Here is a 24,010-nt window from a genome sequence, read left to right as displayed (position 1 = left end):
AAACAAAGTTATGAGCTTTTATTTTAAACACAGAATCACATGAAAATGTGTTTTAATGAATCTAACATTTTTATTGCCTTATGTCAAAATGTTTTGGGCTTTTTTGGTATAGAAATATTTTGGGCCTTTTTTAAGCCAGACTTATATAAAATGTTTTAATGGGTCTAACTTTTTTTTGCCTTATATGTTTTCTCACAAATATATTATATGGGTGAATTAAACAGATTTGACATTTCNNTATACATAGGTGGAACTTAGTGTAATTATTTAAATTAATTAACGATTTTTATACATAAAATTATCTCCGCATTAGTTTTTAATATATATATATATATATAAAGAAAACAGAAGAGTTGAGAATGCTCAGAACGATTGCGTTGGTGGAGCCGGAGAACGCTTGGCAGCCCCGCGACTTGGCCCTTGGAACCGTCAGACTCGAGGGACTCACTCACTAGACACTAGGGTTCGCGATGGAAATGGAGGAAGATATTTTATACAATCCTGCAGTGGAAAATGATCCTCTGAGAAGCGCTACGTTCCAACGCTTGAAATCATTGTCCTTGCAACTTCTGCAGCTTTTGCAGAACCCTCACACTGTCACTCACGCCCACGCTCCTATCACTCACCTCCTTCACTTCCTTCAGACTTCTTCTCCCTCCAATTTGCAGCCCTTCTTCGAGTATGTATCGACTTCCCTTCACTATTTATTTATTTTACATTCTCTGCAAATATGATAACTTTATCATCCATGAATATCTGATGAACTACCGGTAGTAGTATCGATAGCTAAATACTTGTCACAATTCACTCTGCAACCCCATTTTACCCAGGAAACAAATGTCTAATTAATAACGAATTCTATTGTTTTAGCACATAGTTTGCTACCTTTCGTTATCAGATTACAAATATTCCCTTAGAAAGCATTGGGTTTGCGGTATTTAGGACGGAGAATTTATTACGCAATGTAATCGTAAATGAGCGAACCAAGGTACTATGAACCTCACTGGTGAAAATAACTTGGAAGGTAAAGAAACCAAGTTGCATGCAAACTAATAATACTCTGGTGACACATAGTTTATAATAGGACACAGTAATGTAGTTCAGTCATTTACCTAGTCCCACCCAGTAGGAAAATGCGGTTATCCTTATGTTTTTCGTTGTCTGTATTTTTATTTAGCTGCTTTGGCAAATGAATCCTGTTTTGAAATTTTGGAATTTATAGGATTGCTTCTTGTGATTATTTGATGCCTACTTTATTTTACGGTGTTAATTTTCGTTTTGTCTCTCTTCTTTCAGCTACACTTTGTTTCCATTACTTTTGCTTCTCGATGCAGCAATTCAATGCAGATCTACTCAGAAAGTTGATTCTCAAGAAAAGTTTACTATGTCAGATATTCCAAACTCAACCCTGAAAGTGAGTGATAGTGTGGCTGAAGGTGTAGTTAACTGTTTGCAAGAGCTTCTGAGGAAGTGCTGTTTGATGTCTGTGGAACAGGTAGGTGGATTGGCCTGTGGTCTGGATTCTATACAAAATATGAAATATTGCTTTTGGAATTTAATTTACTTTAAATTGGCTTAATTAGAAGTAGTGTGTCAAATGTGTAATGACGAACTTTCAACGTTAGGAGAAAAGAAAAAAAAAAAAAGAATCTAGGGCACGTGTTTTGTTCACTTCGCATAAACGGAAAATTCCTGGAGCTACCACAGTGGTAGTTTGGACCTTTCACTGTTAAATTAGTTACAGCTGGTACAGCTGTCATCCTAGGAAGTTGCTTCTATTCATACTTTTCTCTAAGCCTAGCTGAGACTCCCTAGCCTACTCTATTAATCCATGAAAGCATTTTATTTTTTAATTTCAATCCCTGAAGCTAAAGCACGACAAATTGTATTACAATCATAATGCTCAAGATTGAATTATCTCTAATTATTTTTATAGCATAAAATTGAGAACAAATGAAAATATTCATGCAATTAGATATGCCTTTCTGTGGTTTCAGCTCATGGTTTGTTTAAGTGATCCGTTATAATGCTTCTTTACACTGCTTTGCAAACTTGCTATGATTTGAACTTCTGGATAATTTCATCATAGTGAAATGGTTTTAAAAGTTAAGTGCAACAGACATTTAGTCTCTGAACAAGTGAGTGCTTGGAAAAATGTTTTGTTGAGGTATTTTTGCTAAGCCAAAGTATATTGATTTTCCATGTTGACATAGCCCACCGAAATTAGCCTTGAGCAGCTATTTAAACTGACTCTTGCTGTGTTGTGTTGTTTTGTGTAAGAAAAGTAAATGAAATTGAAACTCAATTGTGATGTTCTTTAACAGATGGTTGTGCTATTAAAGAAGTTAACGTATGGGGCCTTGCTTACCCCTGCTGAGGCTTCAGAGGAGTTTCGTGAAGGAATTATTTTGTGTTTCAGGGCACTGCTTTTGGGTTTATCTCCCTGTTCTGATGTGTCTTGTTCATGTAAACAAATTTCTGGCATGCCTGCACTTTCAGATGACCTTCATAATGATGCAATCCATCATAAATGTTTCAAATCTGGTTCAGAGTCAGAAGAATGTTTACTTGCATTTCTCCGATCTCAAAGTGCATCAGCTGCTGTTGGACATTGGCTTTCACTTCTTCTCAAAGTATGTTGACTTAATTTTGTTTGTTTTGTTTTTGGTTTAATTTTCTTGGAGAAACACAGTTCAGTTCTTTCAAAATGGTTCTTAGGCTTTTAGCTACATTTTGTAATAGAATAACCAAACTATATTCTAAGTGCATAATTGTAAGTGCATTATGTTATATATTGATCAAGACTGGAGATCTAGATGCAAACCTCCCTGTCTTCTTGCTATTGAAAGTTGGTTACCTGATATTGTTAGTCTGTAGTAACAATTTGGTTTTATGAAAAGGCTGCCGATACAGAGGCTGCAAGGGGACAAAAGGGCTCTGCAAGACTTCGAATTGAAGCCTTCAAAACTCTGCGGGTACTGGTTGCTAAGGTAATTTTAGGACAGGTTATTTGGGAAGGTTATGATAGTTATTTTTTAAATTTATTTATTTCTTTTGAAGAGAATTCATAGATCTCAAAGGAGAGTTAGTATTTGCTCAAAAATAAGGTAATAGAGGGGGGAGGTGGTGCACAAACAAGTTAATTAGTGAAACAAAGAGAAGGAAAAAATTTTGAGTAAATAAACATCTTGGTCCATAAAAGATTCATGTGATATCAACTAGGCCCTGAGTCTCACATTATCAAATAAGTTATTGAAATTCACCTATGATATCACTTTAATTCCTAAAAGTTTTTGACATCATAAGTTCCTTCATTAACATGACATCACTTTGGTCCTTGAAAGATACATGTGACATTTACTTGATCTCCCTCTTTTAGATGAAGTTCGATTTTTTTTCCCCCGAAGACTTGCTTGATGTTACATATATTCTTCACTCTTCAGTGACCAGAGTGATACCGCATTTGAATTTCTAGGGACTTATTTGGTGTCAAAATAGTTAAAGAACTGACATAAGTTCACATTTAAATTTTGGGGCTCTGATGGACATAAACAATGTTTTAGTGATTAATTTGATGTCAGTCAGATGCATGTTTTAGGGCTAAAAAGCATATCCAGAACAAAAGATATTTTATTCCATTATAACTGTAAGCATAAAAAATTCTTGAAATGTTAAAAATTTCAATTTGACTTTGCCTTTCTTGCATCTATAAAATCATATGCTTTTGTTAAAACTGGTATTTATTGAATGAAAATGCAGAAATTACAATAGAATAGAAAATGATAGCAGAGGAATTTCGAGAGTCCTCTTCTCTCCTAGCCTAGGCCTTTCCAAGTCTTTTCCTGCCTCTCACCTAATCAGCTCCTCCTTTTATTGCCTTCTCTCAAATTAATTATCATAATTAGCATTCAACTCCAACGATTACGCCTCCTTGATTCTCTCATCTGACTAATCCAATCATCAATTATTGTCACTCAATTATTGTCACTTATGATTACACATTTCTCCTGCCTATTATTCCTCCCTTTTCTTTATTGCTTCTTCTCGAATAATGATAAGGTAGTAAAGGGATTATTTTCTTCCCTTTGCTGCTGAGTCAGCATTCTCTCTCTCTCCAAGGTATGTAACAGCTTTCAGGCTAGCTGAACCACTTAAAATGAACATCATATAACTCTATGAAGCACTAATGTGATCTATGAACCACGGGTAGTCATCAGTTTGAATTAGGATTATATACTAATTAGCAATATAAAGAGTGCCTTTGCTGTCTATAGCTTTTCCTATACGTCACTTTAATTCATTAATACTTCTTCATTTTGTATTAAACTTTGTACTTACTAAAAGATGCATCAAAGCTATACTGTGTTCCGATCTTAGCCAATACTTTTTGCATGTGTGCATGCATGTGCGCTTGCGTCCGAATGTCTTCGTGCCAGGGTGTGCATAGCATGCTGAATATACCTTGCAGTCACTTCTCGTACCCATACTAAAGAGTATCCTCCTATCTTCTGTAGTTATTCTTCTCTTCATCATATTGGTATTCATCTTTAATCAAATGGGAAAAAAAAGGAGTATTGTGAACTAGAATTGTAGCCTATCATAATTGGGTAATTTTTGTTGTGTTTTTGGTGCTGTGGTTGGTCACTTTATTTTTTGGACAAAGGGATTGGTGATCCCTTCAGAGCCAATTTTTTCTTTTCTACATTTTTTGCCAGCCTTTCTCTATCTTATTTTATTTATATAATCAATTTATTTTATTGGCCTACTTATGCAGGTTGGTTCTGCAGATGCATTAGCCTTCTTTTTACCCGGTGTTGTTAGTCAATTTGCTAAAGTCTTGCATGGTGCAAAAACAATGATTAGTGGGGCAGCTGGAAGCATGGAAGCTATTGAGCAAGCGATTAGAGGTTTAGCAGAGTTTCTTATGTTAGTTCTTCAGGATGATGCTAATGCATTTGCCATGGATAATGAAGTGACTTCAAACTTTGATTCAAATGGTCTTAAATCCAGTAGTTCTCTTTTGAGGGAGCTTCGTCATTTGCCAATTAAAGATAGCATTAAGATAAAAGCTGAGGAGGATGGAAGTGTTGAGTCAAGGAAAATCCCTTGCACACGAAGTCAACTTCAAGTAATGGAGAGTACTGATCCTTACAGGGAGAACTCGTCCTTTCATGTGAATCGAACAAAAGATTGGGTGCAGAAAACATCAGCACATGTAAAAAAGCTGTTGTCTGCAACCTTTCCACATGTAAGGCTTTATTGTTGTTAATTTCCTTAACATTTTTAGTGTTCGGCAGAATCTAGAGTTTCAGTGCTTTCTTTGTAGTTAGATATGATAGTGATTTAATGTTTTAACTGACCAATGAAACCATCAGAGTCCTCTTCTCTCCTAGCCTAGGCCTTTCCAAGTCTTTTCCTGCCTCTCACCTAATCAGCTCCTCCTTTTATTGCCTTCTCTCAAATTAATTATCATAATTAGCATTCAACTCCAACGATTACGCCTCCTTGATTCTCTCATCTGACTAATCCAATCATCAATTATTGTCACTCAATTATTGTCACTTATGATTTCACATTTCTCCTGCCTATTATTCCTCCCTTTTCTTTATTGCTTCTTCTCGAATAATGATAAGGTAGTAAAGGGATTATTTTCTTCCCTTTGCTGCTGAGTCAGCATTCTCTCTCTCTCCAAGGTATGTAACAGCTTTCAGGCTAGCTGAACCACTTAAAATGAACATCATATAACTCTATGAAGCACTAATGTGATCTATGAACCACGGGTAGTCATCAGTTTGAATTAGGATTATATACTAATTAGCAATATAAAGAGTGCCTTTGCTGTCTATAGCTTTTCCTATACGTCACTTTAATTCATTAATACTTCTTCATTTTGTATTAAACTTTGTACTTACTAAAAGATGCATCAAAGCTATACTGTGTTCCGATCTTAGCCAATACTTTTTGCATGTGTGCATGCATGTGCGCTTGCGTCCGAATGTCTTCGTGCCAGGGTGTGCATAGCATGCTGAATATACCTTGCAGTCACTTCTCGTACCCATACTAAAGAGTATCCTCCTATCTTCTGTAGTTATTCTTCTCTTCATCATATTGGTATTCATCTTTAATCAAATGGGAAAAAAAAGGAGTATTGTGAACTAGAATTGTAGCCTATCATAATTGGGTAATTTTTGTTGTGTTTTTGGTGCTGTGGTTGGTCACTTTATTTTTTGGACAAAGGGATTGGTGATCCCTTCAGAGCCAATTTTTTCTTTTCTACATTTTTTGCCAGCCTTTCTCTATCTTATTTTATTTATATAATCAATTTATTTTATTGGCCTACTTATGCAGGTTGGTTCTGCAGATGCATTAGCCTTCTTTTTACCCGGTGTTGTTAGTCAATTTGCTAAAGTCTTGCATGGTGCAAAAACAATGATTAGTGGGGCAGCTGGAAGCATGGAAGCTATTGAGCAAGCGATTAGAGGTTTAGCAGAGTTTCTTATGTTAGTTCTTCAGGATGATGCTAATGCATTTGCCATGGATAATGAAGTGACTTCAAACTTTGATTCAAATGGTCTTAAATCCAGTAGTTCTCTTTTGAGGGAGCTTCGTCATTTGCCAATTAAAGATAGCATTAAGATAAAAGCTGAGGAGGATGGAAGTGTTGAGTCAAGGAAAATCCCTTGCACACGAAGTCAACTTCAAGTAATGGAGAGTACTGATCCTTACAGGGAGAACTCGTCCTTTCATGTGAATCGAACAAAAGATTGGGTGCAGAAAACATCAGCACATGTAAAAAAGCTGTTGTCTGCAACCTTTCCACATGTAAGGCTTTATTGTTGTTAATTTCCTTAACATTTTTAGTGTTCGGCAGAATCTAGAGTTTCAGTGCTTTCTTTGTAGTTAGATATGATAGTGATTTAATGTTTTAACTGACCAATGAAACCATCGAATCTCAGATCTGTATTCACCCTTCACATAAGTTGAGAAAAGGACTTGTTGATGCCATAAGAGGACTCTTACTGGAATGCTGTCACACACTGGGGGAGAGTAGACTGATGTTTTTGGTGAGCTCTGAACTGCTTATCTGGAACTACTGTTTGTTAGGTTTGTGACAATGTGCCATCCATATGTTTTTCCTATAATTAACATATGTTCTGAAACTTGCTCCAGTGAGTCTTAATATTCATAATAGTCTACCCTTCAAGATACCCTCAATAGAAAAAAACAAACAATAGAAAAAACTTATTTTAGGCATAGTTTCCAAACTTGACATGTCTTGAGAAGAAGTTCCTCAAAAAATTGTCATGGGTTTTTTACACCAAATAGAGGCCAAATGTGTAATACTTTTCCACGAAACATGCATGTCTAAAAATCTACCAAGTGAGATGTGAGAAATATGCTCCAACCAAATACTCCAAATAATGGCTTATATGGCACATGCCTCAAAGATTTGGCTTCCTATGTTCTCCCTCAAGCAAGAAAAATTAGTCAAACAACTACTGTGGTATGGCACACCAAACACTCCCCAAAGATGGCAAACGAAATGTTGGCAAAGTAGGCCACATGACAATGCATAAAACAAATGTGATATTGATTCTGAATTCACCCTACATAACACACATCAAAGAAAATAGTCTTATGTGGCCTCCAAACCACCAAAAATATTATTGGTATTATGTTAAGGATATCTATCCAAATGAAGTATTTGACCATAGGATGAGCTTTGGGGTCCAAATTAGTTCTTTTGCTTTTGTCTTTTGATTCTCTATCTATATTGTTTCCTTTGCAATAATAAATTTCATCTTCTATTGAGAACAGTAAAATTCTCTAGCCAGCAACACTCAATCATGGAAAAGATATCCACTCTTTGATAGCTTGTTTTATCCATGTCTATCTCATTGGTCAGTAGAGGAATAGGGGATTGACAGGGCATGGGTTATCTTTGGTTTCAATTTTTTGGTCCAATACATTGGGGAATGTACATCTAAATCTGTTTAGCTATTCTTATTAAGAATTCTTCTTTCACTCGATTTACCTTTCTTTTCTATCCCAATTTTCTATTTGAATATTGTTTACAAACACATTCATTTCATGTGTTTGATACAATGTGACTTCATGTTCCATCATCTGGGTAGTGTGTTTTCAAAAAAAGCTCATTATTTTTTTTAATTTCTTCATCAAAAGGTTATTTAATCTAGTGATTGTATTAGAGTCATTTGATAATTTTTATAGTCGTGTTTATGGAAATTTCATAAACAATTCTGTCGAGGTAATTCATTTTCTTTTCATGGTTATTTGCTTCACTCCTACCCTTCCGATCTTAGTTTATTGTGTTTGGCTTTTAGAGTATTTTATTGTTAATCTTCTGTTGTTAATTGGTTTTATTTTAATTTGTTTTGGTAATTATTCAGGAGTGCTTATGTTCCTTAGTTGTGGATGACTCTGATGATGTGTCTTTAACTGCTCAAGATTTCCTTGATTCGTTATTTTTCTCACAACATTCAAAAGCTCTTATAGAACATGATGCTACAGAGATATTTATCAGGTGCTTCTATTTGTGCACAAATACATATTCTGATAACAGACTCCTTTTTTCTTTTTTCTAATTCCGCAATATTATTTATTCCTAATGCAGGCACCTTGAAAAGCTTCCCAAAATGATCCTTGGAAATGAGGAGTCACTTGCAGTATTACATGCTCAGCAGTTACTAACAATAATATTTTATTCTGGTCCTCATCTGTTGGTGGATCATCTCCAGTCTCCTGTATGTTCTTCCTATATTATATGTTTCTGTTTCCCTAAATACGCATGTCTGTGTCAGTAACCCACATGTAATAAACGGAAGAACCTAATATGAATCTTGTGTTACAAAGTGGTAAGTTTAACATGGAAAGATAAATTAATGACAGGACATCTGTATCATTGACATTGGAATAGGGCTTTGTTTGGTAGATCCACTTTCATGATACTGATTTAGGAAACTTTTGATTGTCAAAAGTTTTTCTTTTATGTTGGGGTAAGTTAAAGAACTAGGAAAACTAGGTAATTGGGAAAGTGTTATGGTATTGAGAATGAGATTAATAGTGCATGCTAAGTAAATACACTAGGCTCAAGGGGACAAGGTTTATATAATCACTGTAGGCATAAGTATTTGAGGATCATCATTATATGACTCCTCCAGTGAATTTATTTTCCTTCTTCCTCGTTTTTGTTTTCTCTTTACCTTTCTACTATCCCTCTTAACAAACTCATGTGGGCTGAGGTAGATCATATTTTACCAAGGGTTTCAAACTGTACCTATCATTCTAACAGCTTCCAACTACTATGTGCTTTATTTATTGAAGTGTTTGTGCTGTGATATGGGTTGTTTGTAACTTCTCTTGTTTGTTAATGCTGGGTATGCTGTCAGGAGGAGGTGTTATTGATTTTATTCACAACTCACAGATAAACACGCCAAAGAGAATCATTTATTGGGAGCATAAAGCCTTGACTTTGAAAGTACTCAAAGGAGTAAGGCTCCCCAATCAGGATACCTTTAGCGTGCATTTGGTTGGTGGGTGTGTCTACCCAAGACTACTCGTTCTCTGTTTGGCTAGTAAGACACAAAATTCTTGTAGACATGGCAAGACACAAAGGCACATAGAGATACAAAATTTGTGTATAGCACTGAGGGGTGGAACACTGATCTCGAGACATAGACAATATTTTTAACATTAATTTTTCAAAATTACCCTTCAAATCCTTCTCCTTTCTCTGTCTCTTTTCATCCCTTCCACTTCCAAAACACAGAGAGTTTCTTTAACCTCTAATCTTCTCTTCTTGCCACTCCGGCCACCGCTGCCTCTCTTCCTCCTTTCCTTCCACCCAAATAACCGTCGCCTCTCTTCTCGTCACCAGACCACCACCGCCTTTCTTCCACCCAAACCACCTCCTCTCCTCCCTTTCTTCCACTCAGATCACCTCTACCACCCCATCCCTTCCTCCCTTTTCTCCCCCTTGCTTCTTTTTTGCTCTTCACGGTTGTCTCTTCGCTGCCGTCACCTTTTGCAGTTGTTGCCTCTACTTCACATCTCATTGACGATCCATATCTACGCACCGTTCTCCCTTATGTCACCATGTTTCCAGATCCGTTCTCCATTCTCTCGCACACCGTGTTTCCAGATCTGTTTTCCCTTCTGTCACCATGTTCCAGATCTGTTCTCCCTTCTCTCACCATTTTTTTTGTTTTTGTATAATTTAATTTTTTATTTGTTTGAATTTTGGTTAAGTTTTGTTAAAATAATTTTGTATTAATTTTGTTGGATTGATTTTTTTTGTTGATATTTGTTGGATTAAATTTGTTATTTAATTTTAGATTGTTATTGGTTTGTTTTTGATTGAGATGGTGGCTGATTGTTAATGGTGGTGGTTTGGTTGAGATGGTAATTGTGTAGTGGTGGTACTGATAATAATTTACAATAAGGGTAATATTGAAATTTAACAAGATTATGATTTGTGTCTTCTATCTTGTACTTGTATACCAAACAAATTTAAAAATTTGTGTCTTAATGTGTCTATGTCTTTAGTGTTTATGTCTCTGTCTATGTATTAAAAGATACACACAACAAATGCGGCCTTAGCTATAACTAGTATAACCCAGCCCAATAACTTGTGTGTCTATTAATTCTGAAAAATCAGGTTACCTTTCGTTATAACTAGCATAAGCTCAGCTCAATAACTCTCAATAATGTACTCAGGTGATAAGACTAACACTTGTTCAACCTAGAGAATATAGTATAATAGTATACATGTTACTTGTATATAATCCAGGTTGTTTGGGCTTTGTTATCACATGCTTCTCATACTCCCATATTAGAAGAGAGATCAGATAGAACATGATGCCTTTTATTTATCTGTTTTACACATCTTTAGTTTAGTCATAGTAAAGTCTTTTCTGATTTATTTTCCATGGAAATTTCTTATTTCTTATACCTGAAAAGCGATCAGGTGGGAGCTGCTAGATTCCTAGATGTGTTTGCAACTTGTCTAAGCCATAATTCAGTTTTTTCTGGTTCACTTGGTACACTCATTTCAACAAGTAGATCATCAACAATGGGATACCTTCCCTCCATTACTGAGTTGAAGTCTGGAGCTAGTTTCTTCAACTATGGACTTCCTCGTATAAATTCTGGTTTATATGAATCCTCGAAGTTTAGCCTTATTGAAGAAAACAGTATACAAGAACCTCTGAAAACTCCCCAGAAGAACTATGAACTTCCTCATATGCCCCCTTGGTTTAGTTATGTTGGTAGTCCTAAACTATACAAGCTGCTTGCTGGGATTCTCCGACTCGTTGGTTTATCTTTAATGGCAGGTGATTCTGAATTCAGTGTGTTTTTTCTCCTCCTGTTGCTCTGAGAGTGTTTTACTATGACATCTACTGAGTCTATTATCATCTTGTGTCATTGATAGATAGAAGTGAAGGGCTTCTGTCACATGTGACTGAGACCCTTCTTGGTTACTTCCGTAAATTGGTTTCTGAGCTCCGTTTGAAAGAGTACAATAAAGAAAGCTGGCAGTTGTGGTATGACAGGACTGGTTCAGGACAGTTATTGCGGCAAGCAAGCACAGCTGTGTGCATGCTCAATGAGATTATATTTGGTCTATCAGATCAAGCAATCAATGGTTTTTCTAGAATGTTCCATAGATCTACTAAAAGAGGAGTCCAGCCTCAGTCTTACAAACTTGATTGTACATTTTCTGAATCTTTGTGGAACATGCCAAAGGATAAAGTCATAAGGAGTTGTTTGGTTGATTGCATTGGTGGGATCTTACATGAGTATTTGTCTGCTGAGGTGTGGAATTTACCACTTGAGTGCAGAGTAGCTGACATGGACCTTAATGTTCCAGTTGAAGATATTAGTCTATACTTCTTTCAGGATGTTGCTATGCTACATGAGGTAAGACACTTTTTCCCTGAAGCTGACATGGCATGTTTATTCTCATCCATTTGATGATATTACCATGTTCATATCCTCTAAAGTAGATTACTGTAACCTCCATGATATCTTCCTTGTGATTTGCGTAATAGGTTATTATTGACGGAATCGGAATCTTCAATCTCTGCCTTGGAAGAGATTTTGCTACAAGCGGTTTTCTTCATACTTCTCTTTATTTGCTGCTGGAAAATCTCAGTTCTCCAAATTTCCATGTCAAAAATTCTGCAGATTCTGTCTTGCATGTAGTTTCTGACATGTCTGGCTATCCAATGGTTGGTTTGTCCATGATAATCTTGATTTACATTTTAGACCTTTTTCCATGGATGTTAACTTACTAAATAAGTCTTTATGTAGGTTGGACAGTTAGTTTTGGAAAATGCAGATTACGTGATTGATTCAATATGTCGACAGTTGCGTCATTTGGACCTTAATCATCGTGTTCCAAATGTGCTAGCATCCATACTTTCCTACATTGGAGTGGCTCACAAGATATTGCCTCTACTGGATGAACCGGTATGATTATCTCCTCTTAGTACTGTTTTAAGGCAATTAGTGCATTGTTCTGGAATACCCTTTCCCTGACAGAGAGACTAGGTTCAATGTGCTTAGTTCGGGGGTGAAGTACAAGTTTGTTGGCCTTTTAACTTTTTCACTAGTTCATGTCTAGTGTTCTAAGTAAACTGTCAGGGCATGTTCATACTAAATGAAATTTCAGGTCCTGTGTACAGCAGAGCTCCAACTGCGTATATATATTACTGTGGGTTCTATATAAGATTTGGTCCATATCTTGTTGAAAGCTTTAGTCCAAAGGCCAGTTGTGTTTGAATATCCTTAGGCCTTAGCTGTATCCATTTTGGTTATGCTCCATGAAGATGATGCGTAGTGTACTTCAGTTGAAATAGGTGCTTAGAAACCATCAGGAAATTTCTGAACCTAAGACCAAAATCTAGTGCATATTTGCAAGATCTGAGAGAATTCAGAGTTTAGGTTGTTAGAATTTGTGATGGTAACCTAGAAATATATTGTATATTTAGATGTATATCAATATGATGTATGATGAGGAGTGCGTATTTATTGTAATAATGAAATAAACCTAATATCAAATTAAATAAACATAAAATCAATATGAGGCATACTTAGATTTAAATCTATAATATCCTAAAGATATTCTAACATAGGTTGAGCAGGTGCTCAAGGAAAGCGGAAGATGACCCTCTGGCAGTATTATCACTGATATAGTAGGATGTAGATACACTACTTCCATGAAGAGATGGATTACTATATTGAAATCCAAACTTGAACAAAAGTTCTTCCTAAACTCTGAAACCATCCCCATGGGGGTTGTTTAAGATTTTGTCTTTACTCTCAACCCTGGGGTTCGGTCATACATATTGCTCGATGAGTGACCATTTAGGAACGCAAAGTGGAAAAATGTCAAGTATCCAATCTTTTCAATGTTCCATTGTTTTGTTCAAAATATCCAAGAAAGTTTTTTTTTATCCGAAAAGAAAAAAAATCTGGCAAAGGTTGATTATATAAACAATGCTCAATCTGTATTGGGAAATGTTTGTGATTGCATTTATTTAGAGATTATTTATGAAATCATGTGTTCCTCTTGTGCTTATAGTTGTAAAAGGTAAGGAATTGCTGTCTGACATGCTTAAACTTTATTGATTACAGTTCTATGGTCTCATGATTTGCAATTTAACAGATGCATGCTGTCTCAGTGGAACTTGAAATACTAGCTAGACATCAGCATCCTGATTTAACAATTCCATTCTTGAAGGTGTGTTGCTAACTTGTTCCCTCTCTGTGTGCCTACATTTCTTATTGTGAAATTGTGTTCTCACTTCTCATTACTTATTTACTGTATTTATTTAGATGTCCTCATTCTTCGCCGCTTTATTCTTTTGGTGGTGTGGGCTTCTCATGAGAATTCTTACTAGGAGTCACCATTCACAATTGTAATTTTATATGTGATAGGATCAGGGATCTAGCAGAATTAAAGGGATTTTATTGATGAACTAGGGATTACAAATCACAATCCCTCATTGGAGTACACTGTTGGAACTACCAACTGTGGAGAGAATTTTTCCTCTCCTGAACTAACAAACTTCACAGAATTTTCTAACTGAATTGAAAACTAACTAACCACTGGTATTTATAGATAGCCACTAGGACTAGCACTACTGTCCCCAAAGCTGCTAAACTAGCTCAAAAAGAACAAACAAACCTGTTTCTACCGTTACTCTGCCCGCTGGACAACCACCTTGTCCTCAAGGTGGAACTCTGGAAAGGAGCTCCAATTGCTCCATTGCCTCTGGGACGGCTTCATGCTCCAACCAACCCCCCCTCTTCAGCCTTAGGTTCCATAACCAGCAATTTGAATTCCTTGTGCTTGCACACATGCTCTGCTGAGTATGGTTTATCACGGGAAAAGCATTCGCTTCGTGCACGTTTAGCTTTGTACTCCTCATTGCTAAGGTGCCACACTCCCTGCCGTTTCGGAGGCTCCACCCCTGATTCCGCACCCTTGCTTGCCGGACCCGTCGCCGCTGCTGCAAGTATCGGCTTGTTAGTAACGAAGTTGTCATATGCGTACCCACACTGTGGCCAGGAGCAGCCCGCAGTGCCATGTTACGATTCTCTACCTTCTGCGCCAACTCCATCAACTCATCCACGGTCTGGAACAAGAACAGCCTGCACTCCTCACTCACCTCAGGCTTCAACCCACTCAAAAACAAGTCAATCAGCAATTTTGGAGCCAGACCTCGCAGAGGACGTGCGTGCGGCACAAACTGATCAACGAAGTTCCACACGGTGCCTGTTTGTCTCAGCCTCAACAGCGATTGATAGGGACTTTGCAACCGTTCAGGTTGGAAGTGACGTGGTAACACCATTCGGAGGGACTGCCACTGCAGCGTCGGTGCGGTTGCCTCCCACCACTGGAACCACGTGAACGCGCGGCTTTCCATGGCGAACGTCGCCACCGCGAGCCATTCCTCCTCCGGCACCGCTTTGAGCAAGAACTGCTCCATATGCTCGGTCCAAGTCATCGTGTCCTCACCGCAAAAAATCAGGAGTTCCAGTTTTCTCCACTGCTCTGATGCGAGCCACCGACGGCCTGGTGCGATGCCGGAGAACTCCGTTTGTGACGGATCGGAACACCCTGCTCCATGGAATCCATTTGCGCATCGATCCTCTGCAGCATCTCCTGCAGCGCGCGGCGCAGGTCCTCAAAGCGGTCAAATCATGATTCCATTGCATCCATTCTCCCTTCCACTTTCTGCGATCATGGTTGTACCATTCATCACAAGCTTCCAGGATCCGTGGACTTCTGATACCAGTTGATAGGATCAGGGATATAGCAGAATTAGGGGATTTTATTGATGAACTAGGGATTGCAAATCACAATTCCTCATTGGAGTACATTGTGGAGAGAATTTTTCCTCTCCTGAACTAACAAACTTCACAGAATTTTCTAACTGAATTGAAAATTAACTAACCACTAGTATTTATAGGCAGCCACTAGGACTAGCACTACCGCCCCTAAACCTGCTAAACTATGCTAAAAAAGAACAAACCAACCTGTTTCTATCAATATGCATATTGGAGAACACCAGCCTTCAGATACTCCTCATTTTATTGCTAAAGAAGTTACAGCAAGCAGAAGCAAGGCTAGACAGCTGATAGACTAGTCACCATCTAATTAGTAGTATTCTAGGTAGCCTATTAAGTTATTAGCTTCGTAACAGCTGTTATACCTGTCCTTCATCTCCACCTTCTTCTGCAATCTACTTCTCTACTTCCCCTGCATTTATTCAAGCTTACTATGATTATGAACCTCATTATATATGTACATCTCCATATAATCCATGCATTCTACATTGCATCATCACATTACCATGCACATTCTCAGCTTGCTCCTTCTAGGGTTTCTACTCCTTCCAATTCCGGTTTCAACTATGTGGCATTAATAGCCATACCTGAATCTGTGATCAATTCGTCATAGTATCCAGATTCAGGAGCTACAGCTCTTGCTATTCCACAGTACTCAAATCTTATGTAGCATGCCTTTCCTTACCATGGTTCTGATCAGCACCATGTTGGATTTGGCCAAGGTCTGTGCATTTCTCCTGTTGGACATTTCAATATTCGTTCTCCTTATCTTTTAAAACTAAATAATGTGATTTATGACCCTAAAATTACTAAAAATTTATTACGGTATCCCTAGATAATCACTGTTTCTTTGAATTCTGGCCTTACAATTACTTAGTCAAATCACAGGCAACTAGGGATCTTCTCCTTGTGACATATCACTATATCAGTGAGAGATGGACTGTATTGGTTCCCATATTGCATATTCCAGCACCAGCTCCCTCACCTGCCGTTTACTAATGTTCAGAATAGTACTCACAATGCTAGAGCTGTTTCTGAGTGTTAAGCCATTATACTTCCCTTCAGCATGTATCTCTCTGAATGGGTAAAAGTAAAACAATAAAAAAACACTTAATTCTGATACCAATACTTGTCTTTGATTTCAGGCTGTAAGTGAAGTTGCCAGGGCTTCAAAACGTGAAGCTTGTGAATTGCCCCCACAGGCAGAGTCACTTGCCTTACATGTCAAGTCTGTAATCTCAACTGCAGAAGAAACCTCACAAGGTTCAGATTCAGAACCCACCTATAAGATTGCTGTTTTAATTTTTATAGTTCTCATTAAAACTTGATGTTGAATTCTGCGTTGTAACCTAAATACAAAATAATTCCTTCAATTAGTAGCAGTTACTAGTGGATTTTTTTTTATAGTAACAATGGTTGATCCTTGATTCTTACTGATTGAAGTCGTTGCTTGTAGATCAGTGCGAGATAATCTTATTCAAGTTAAATGATTCTAGAAGATATAGACAAACAGTTGGTTCTATTGCTGGTTCATGTGTTACTGCTGCAACCCCTCTTCTGGCTTCATACAAGCAAGAGATATGTTTGGCTTCCCTGGATATAATTGAGGTATCATTTTGTTGAAATTGAAATGCTTTATCACTTCAATTTATTGCATTTGACGTAGTTTATGGGAATTATAAGTGTATTATTCTTATCATTTTGGATTTTGGAAGCAGTTTTGTTGATTTTTCACTAATTGGTAGACATTGATGCTGCTATGACTGTTTGAGTTGTGTTAACCAGAAAACATAGATAAAAGGTCTAAAGTTGTGATGGACATTGACAGCTACAAATTACAAAGTAAGGTGTGGAAGAGGAAATTAGCGATGGCGAAAATAAGTAAAGATTATTGATTGCCTTAATGCCTACTAATGGATTAATTCACTTTTTTTTTTAAATCAAATGTGTATCAATAATAAAAAAAAGTGAAATTAGTCAAGATAATAAGTATGTTGCTCTTCTAATGATTGGTCTTGGGTTCAAGTTTTAAGAATAACAAAATATATTTTATAAATGAGTAAAGAAAAAGAATATTTTAGCAAGAAAAATGTGCATGAAACCTCACCCTATCCCCTTTATAGTTACAATTTAAGTCTACAAGGGAATCATTAGTTAATTAATTAGCATCATTGATAGTAATTAGTTATCCAGGCCTTAAGAAAGTAAAGGAACTTGCAGAACTAGGCAAGATATGAACACTCGTGAGCAATCCAACAAATATTACAGGGATGATGAATATATTTGGTAGTCGATAGATATTCCATAAACATCGGGTTATTACAATGCAGATGTTGACACAAATGGCAAGTGTTGGAAAATGCTTGTCAGTTATTGTTTTCTTTGATAAATATATAATGATGTCTTTTACTCTTTTCTTTGATAATGATTGATTATTTTGGGAGTTCAATTAAAACAATCAATTTATCTTTATTTCCCGTGTTGCTATTTGGATCTTTTCTGGTTTTAGGATGCCATGTTAGCATTAGCAAAAGTTGAAGCAACATATAAACATGAAAGAGAAATTAGAGAAGCAACAGAAGAAATGCTACAGTCACTATCGTTGTATCAGTTGAAGGATTCTTTGGACGCTACTAAAGAAGGTGTTGATGAAAATAGGCTGCTACCAGCAATGAATAAAATATGGCCATTCCTGGTAACTTGTATTCAGAACAGGAACCCAGTGGTGAGCAGTCCCTCTGAATTTTTTTTTCTCCTCATTAACATTAGGTTTTCAATTCTGTCATCCATATCTGGGTGTAAATGATGACCTGAAGTCAGTTGTTAAATGGCTAGTTCAAACTGGAAACTGCTGACCCAGTTGGTGGTCTGGTTCAGTTTTGCAATTAGACCGGGAATGCATATAACTGGTCAAAGTTGGTCAAACCCAGACGAACTATCATATTTTGACAACGGACTGGCCGAACTGCCGAAGGATCAAATTGGACGACCATGCCGTCGCTTCTGCTCGATCAAGCTGGGTTTTTTCAAAAATTCTTGAAACTGGGAGTCATTCATGGACCTTTTTCTTGTTAAGCGTCGTACTTTGGCAATTGCCATGCGTTCCATCATATAACTTAAATATTTATTTCATTTATATCCGGGTCACACTGTTCAACCAGTGGCCCAGTAACGCAACTAACCCTTTCAATCACAGTTGATTCTTAACTGCATTAAAGATACTTATTGAATGCAACTCATTTTTGACAGGCTGTCAGAAGATGTTTGAATGTTATCAGCAAGCTGGTGCAAATCTGTGGAGGAGATTTCTTCACACGACGTTTCCAAACTGATGGGAAGCACTTTTGGAAACTTCTTACCACATCCTCATTTCAGAAGTCCTATTTCAAGGAAAAGACCCCTTTACTACTTCCTTATAGAAGCAGTACCATGACTTCAGAGGATTCACTGGCTGAGACTTCCTATATCAAGGTTCAGATTGCACTGCTTAACATGATTGCAGATTTGTGCCAAAATAAGAGAAGCGCCCCAGCATTACAACTTGTTCTGAAGAAAGTAAGCGGTCTAGTTGTAGGGATAGCTTGTAGCAGCGTTATTGGACTCCGCAAGGCTTCTCTGAATGCCCTCCATGGGCTTGCATCTATTGATCCTGATCTGGCGTGGCTTCTTGTAGCTGATATCTACTACACTATGAAGAAGACAGAAATATTTTCTCCACCTAGACCAGATTTACCTGAGATATCTGAAATTCTCCCCTTTCCTACTTCTCCTAAAGAGCATCTATATGTGCAGTATGCAGAGCAGAGTTCTGGTTTTGACATAGATTTAGCCTCTTTGGAGGTTGTTTTCCAAGACATTAATTCTCAATATCAAATGTACAGGTGATATCCGAATTTGGTCATGGAAAACCATGTGCCTCCATGTCTTTTCTCGAGGCTAATCTCATGAAACTCATACCATCTATTTATAATATATGAAAACAGAGACTAACTCTTTCAATACATCCGTAATCTTTTAACTTTTTATTATCATGTCACATCAACTTAAATGATTAATTGGTATAATTTTCTTATTACTTATCTAATTGAATATTTTTGATTAATTATTCAAATTAATTTCTGAGATTTAATATCAGATATTTTAATCTTTTAAATTTTAAAATATACAAAATAGTCTATAATGTTTATCTCTTTTAGACAATACAGTCTTCTAATTTGATCTATTTAACCAAAATGACTGTTTTGAAATTTTCAATTTTTTTTCAGCATTGTTTTGATATTTTTAAACTCTGAGAAATGTTAAGCGAATTGGAAGGAGATTATATTGTTTAATAAAGATAAACATTGGAGATTGTTTCATGTATTTTGAACTCTGAAAAATCAAAGTATTCGATTTTTAAATTCTTAGATTTGGATAATTACTTATTAATCCTTTACTTTATATTCTCGTATAAGTTTAATATAAATATATATAACAAGATAGCCTTTTAATGTATTGGTAGTTTTATAATTTTTTATTATTATGCTATGTCAATTCAAGTGACTAATTGACACAATTCTTTTATGATTTATCTAATTAAAAGGCTAATTAGATATATTAAAAGGACGACCAAAAGGACGCCGTGCTTCGCCACATCATTGGAATAGTTTCTAGCCGCGACCTCCTCTCCATCTCCGCACGCAAGATCTTCTTATTATTTTGGTTCTGGATGATTTATTTTATTAATTTTGGATGTTTCTTTTTTTTAGATTTTAGAATTTTTTTTATTTTTATGATTTTTTTTGGATTTTTTATGATTTTTTTAAATAATTTTAAATGTGTCTTTTTTTAGTGTTCAAATGTTCTTTTTTAAATAATTTTTGGATATTTCATTTTTTTTTAATTTTAAATGTTTTTTTTGTTACGATTCAAGTATTTTTTTATTAGATTTTGGATATTTTTTTATATTAATGTTCTTTTTCCTTCTTCTTTTTGTAGAATTTAGATTTTTTAAATGATTTTAGATATTTTTTTATTATGTTTTGAATATTTTTTATTATATTTTAGATATTTTTTATTAGGTTTTGAATATTTTTTTGACGATAATTTTAGATATTTGTTTTTATTTGGTTTTAGATATTTTTTTATATTTTGAATGTTTTTTATTTAATTTAAATATTTTTTTATGATAATTTAAATTTATATATTTTTTTAAAAAAATTACTAATTAGTTATAATTGGCGGTATCTCTTGTTAGGGGTGGCAACGGGACGAGTAGGAGCGGGTTTTTGCTCTACCCGACCCTGGCCCGCTCAACAAAAACTCGCATCGAACCCGCCCCACTTCTATCCGTGGGTAGTAAAATGTTAAACCCTAATCTGCCCCTGTGAGTACCCGCCCTGCNACAAGAACCCGCCCCGCTAAAACCCGCCCCGGTGCCGGTGCGGATAATTACTCGCTCCGAACGGATAAAGGCGGGATGGGTACCCGCAGATTCGGATAGTATTGCCACTCCTATCTCTTATTGATTATCTAGCACAGTTAGTCATAGATATCGCCGGAGCTAATAGTCTCCTTTTCCCATCTATTTCTAATTTAGCAGGAATCTTTTTCCCTTTTCTAAGAGTTTTTTCGCTTTAAATTAGTACGAAAAGCAATGTCTCTAGATCTGCTTAATATGAATGCCAATCATTATTCATTACAGGGAATGGATGTGCCTAAGAATGTTTCATACTAATACACTCTTATTATGGGTTCCAATGTAAATAAATCTAGTTTTCATCATACATAGTTACATACATAAACTTGGAATCCCAAGTACGACGACCAATTCTGGATCATGGGAAATCCTTTATATATTATTTGTTCTACCTACCTCTATATAGTTAAATAAAATACTATTAAATTAAGGGTTGCGCCTTTGCCTTAAATCGGGTAAAATACTAAAATGTGTTATATATGGAGAGCAACCACAAACAAATATATGTTTTACAATCTTTGGCGCTTATAACTAAATTTATTTTTAACTAGACTATATTAGGTGATTAAATTAACCAACGTTACTCCACAATAGTAAGTAAAATATACATCCATTTTAGTTAATAATACTGTATACTATAAATGAGGATTTTTAAAACAAGTTGTATATATGTTTAAAGGACACCCTAAAATAACACAATGGCTAATACGATAAAAGTAAATAATAATAATAAATAAATAAAAAAGATCTAAAGATGGATTATACCAAGGTAGGTTGTCCATTTTGGCGCGCCCTATCATGGCCTCATTCTGGAAGTTATATTTGGCCCATCACTTTTGCAATTTTATATGGCCTTTCAATCCCTTTTCATTCTTAGCGAAAACTCACGAAAGTACCATCTTGATCCTGGTAACTAATATATCTCGAAAGGTAACATCATCATCTTCTTCATATACACCCCATTGCTGGGATCCATTTGGCTGCACCTTCGATCATAAAGCCTATGAATAATATGATAATGACAAAATTTTGATGACTTAATAATTACTCTCTTGTTTTTCCAAACAATGCGGCATCCTTAATGTTAAACTTGATATCTTTATTTGAGTAAGCTTACAAGATCAAAGTAATGATATGATGTTTGGCAATTCAGATGCAAGTTATAAAGGAGGTGGTAAGTCTTAAGCTATTGAGAAGGTGGATTTGATTTAGAAGGCAGAGGTGTTGAAAGAAGTAGTAAGAGGCAGAGGAAGATGATGCGTGTTTGGGAAGACGGGGAAGTAAGCGGAGAAGAAGTGGAAGCGGTTAAAGGGCTTCGGAGAGCACTGATAGAGGAAGGTCTTTTGCCTTCAAAACACGATGACGAGCACATGATGCTGAGATTCCTTCGAGCGAGGAAGCTGGATGTGGAGAAAACAAAGCAGATGTGGGCAAACATGCTTGAATGGAGGAGGGAGTTCGGAGTAGAGAGCATAATGGAGGATTTCGAGTTCAATGAGATTCATGAGGTTCTCAAACACTATCCGCAGGGGCACCATGGAGTTGACAAGGATGGAAGACCGGTGTACATAGAGAGAGTGGGTCAGGTTGACTCCAACAAGCTTATGCAGGTCACGACTCTTGACCGTTACATCAGGTATCAGGTAAAGGAGTTCGAGAGGGCCAACCATCTCAAATTCCCTGCTTGCTCTGTTGCTGCCGGAAAGCACATTGGACAGAGCACTGTCATCTTGGATGTTCAAGACGTGGGGCTTAAGAACATGAACAAAGCTGCTAGGGACCTCATCAATCGCCTCCAGAAGATCACTGCTGACTACTATCCTGAGACCTTGCATCGTATGTTCATCATCAATGCTGGTCCTGGTTTCCGGATCTTGTGGAACACTGTTAAGACCTTCCTTGATCCTAAGACCGCCTCCAAAATCCACGTCTTCGGTAACAACTACCAGAGCAAGTTGCTTGAAATCATTGATGCCAGGTACCTACCTACCTACATACGTACTAATTAATTCAGTTTCTTACGAGAAAGTCTAGAAGGACAGCAATTTCATTAAAATTTGCCAACACTTAATTATCAAAAGAAAAACGAGTAATCTTATACTATTAAAAACATTAATGATGACTAATTAATAGCTACAAATCACAAAAACTGCTATTTCTTATTTCGCTCGCTCTGCTCTTTCTAAGTTGCCTATATATATCATCCTCGTCAGTGAACTTCCAGAATTCTTCGGCGGTACTTGCACATGTGCAGATAAAGGGGGCTGTATGCTTTCCGACAAGGGACCTTGGAATGACCCCGATATACTCTGCAAGGTACGCCCTAAGTATGTACGTGCATGCATGAATTACCATTAAAGATGAATAAGTAATTAATTGAGTGAGTTTGCTCAATTAGATGTATGACAATGAGGAGGAGAACAGTAGCTAGCTAGCTAGGATTGAGGAGGAAACAATATACAGATGAAACAGCAACATTCCAAGTGATGCATGAGGATGAGAGGCACACTTGAAGTTGAAGGAGAAAGCAGAGATGGATGAGAGGCATTGGATCGATCTATCAAAGGAGACAAATTAAAAGGATGGCCAATCACCCCATGCCCTAATTAAATGAAAAACGAATCAATCATGGTTGAGCGACACACACTTCAACTTGATTATTAAAGAGAACGAAGCCAATCAGAGAGATATACCAACAAGCTAAGGAAGCTATCTACACCACGCCGGCCCCACCACACCAAATTATATTATATGGATGGGATATATCGGGGTAGTTTTCAGAAACAAGCTTAGCTTATTAGCATCCTCCCATTCTCGTTCAATTCATCTCATATAATTTCTCCCCTTTATGCATATATTAATTATTTTCTATTAGCAAAATAACCATGTAAAGTTTGTATTCATAAGGATTACCTCTTTTTTATGGAAATATTACTTAAATAATGAACTAACTATCAAAATTAATGATCTTTTTAATTCATGTCAACACTTAATCAAAGCATATATTAATATGACTACTTATGTGAAAATGTCTTATAAAAATAAAACTAATTAAACCGTTTTGATATAATATATATTAACTTTTTAACTATTACTTTTACATAAAGATATTTACCGGATAATTAATTTGCTTTATATATAAATCTGCACCCAAGAAAACTTACTTTTGTTTTT

The 24,010-nt window shown here is 36.4% G+C and overlaps 2 protein-coding genes across 3 annotated transcripts; both read left to right on the top strand.

Annotated features, from left to right (window-relative positions):
- The first annotated feature begins 352 nt into the window (after nucleotides 1-352).
- On the top strand, nucleotides 353-19,379 carry LOC107471876 (uncharacterized). Of its 2 annotated transcripts, none has more exons than XM_021133340.2 (17): nucleotides 353-679; nucleotides 1,297-1,495; nucleotides 2,325-2,633; nucleotides 2,901-2,990; nucleotides 6,349-6,822; nucleotides 6,957-7,064; nucleotides 8,412-8,545; nucleotides 8,636-8,765; nucleotides 10,988-11,354; nucleotides 11,453-11,940; nucleotides 12,072-12,251; nucleotides 12,334-12,492; nucleotides 13,691-13,765; nucleotides 16,524-16,641; nucleotides 16,835-16,986; nucleotides 17,888-18,103; nucleotides 18,628-19,379. In XM_021133340.2, exons 1-17 carry the CDS (start codon nucleotides 471-473, stop codon nucleotides 19,261-19,263), a joined length of 4,044 nt encoding a protein of 1,347 aa, XP_020988999.2. In that variant the 5' UTR covers nucleotides 353-470; the 3' UTR covers nucleotides 19,264-19,379. The 2 variants fall into 2 exon arrangements, with proteins under 2 accessions (XP_020988999.2, XP_015946880.1); XM_016091394.3 differs by lacking the exon at nucleotides 6,349-6,822 and adding an exon at nucleotides 4,775-5,248.
- Nucleotides 19,380-22,104: 2,725 nt separating this feature from the next.
- On the top strand, nucleotides 22,105-23,267 carry LOC107471757 (phosphatidylinositol/phosphatidylcholine transfer protein SFH10-like). Its single transcript, XM_021133491.2, has 3 exons — nucleotides 22,105-22,814; nucleotides 23,050-23,152; nucleotides 23,235-23,267. The coding sequence occupies exons 1-3, from the start codon at nucleotides 22,207-22,209 to the stop codon at nucleotides 23,265-23,267; spliced, it is 744 nt and encodes a 247-aa protein (XP_020989150.2). The 5' UTR covers nucleotides 22,105-22,206.
- Nucleotides 23,268-24,010: the final 743 nt, after the last annotated feature.

Source organism: Arachis duranensis, chromosome 10 (genome assembly GCF_000817695.3).
Source record: "Arachis duranensis cultivar V14167 chromosome 10, aradu.V14167.gnm2.J7QH, whole genome shotgun sequence".
Classification (NCBI taxonomy): Eukaryota; Viridiplantae; Streptophyta; class Magnoliopsida; order Fabales; family Fabaceae; genus Arachis; species Arachis duranensis.
The sequence above is the reverse complement of the archived record's forward strand: the minus strand, read 5'-3'. Positions and strand labels throughout refer to the sequence as shown.

Coding starts and splice junctions, on each gene's coding strand:
- LOC107471876 (XM_021133340.2), top strand. CDS start 471: ATGGAAATGGAGGAAGATATTTTATACAATCCTGCAGTGGAAAATGAT. Junction 6,823..6,956: donor TGTCTGCAACCTTTCCACAT/GTAAGGCTTTAT, acceptor ATCGAATCTCAG/ATCTGTATTCACCCTTCACA. Junction 8,546..8,635: donor GCTACAGAGATATTTATCAG/GTGCTTCTATTT, acceptor TTCCTAATGCAG/GCACCTTGAAAAGCTTCCCA.
- LOC107471757 (XM_021133491.2), top strand. CDS start 22,207: ATGATGCTGAGATTCCTTCGAGCGAGGAAGCTGGATGTGGAGAAAACA. Junction 22,815..23,049: donor CTTGAAATCATTGATGCCAG/GTACCTACCTAC, acceptor CATCCTCGTCAG/TGAACTTCCAGAATTCTTCG. Junction 23,153..23,234: donor ACCCCGATATACTCTGCAAG/GTACGCCCTAAG, acceptor TTGCTCAATTAG/ATGTATGACAATGAGGAGGA.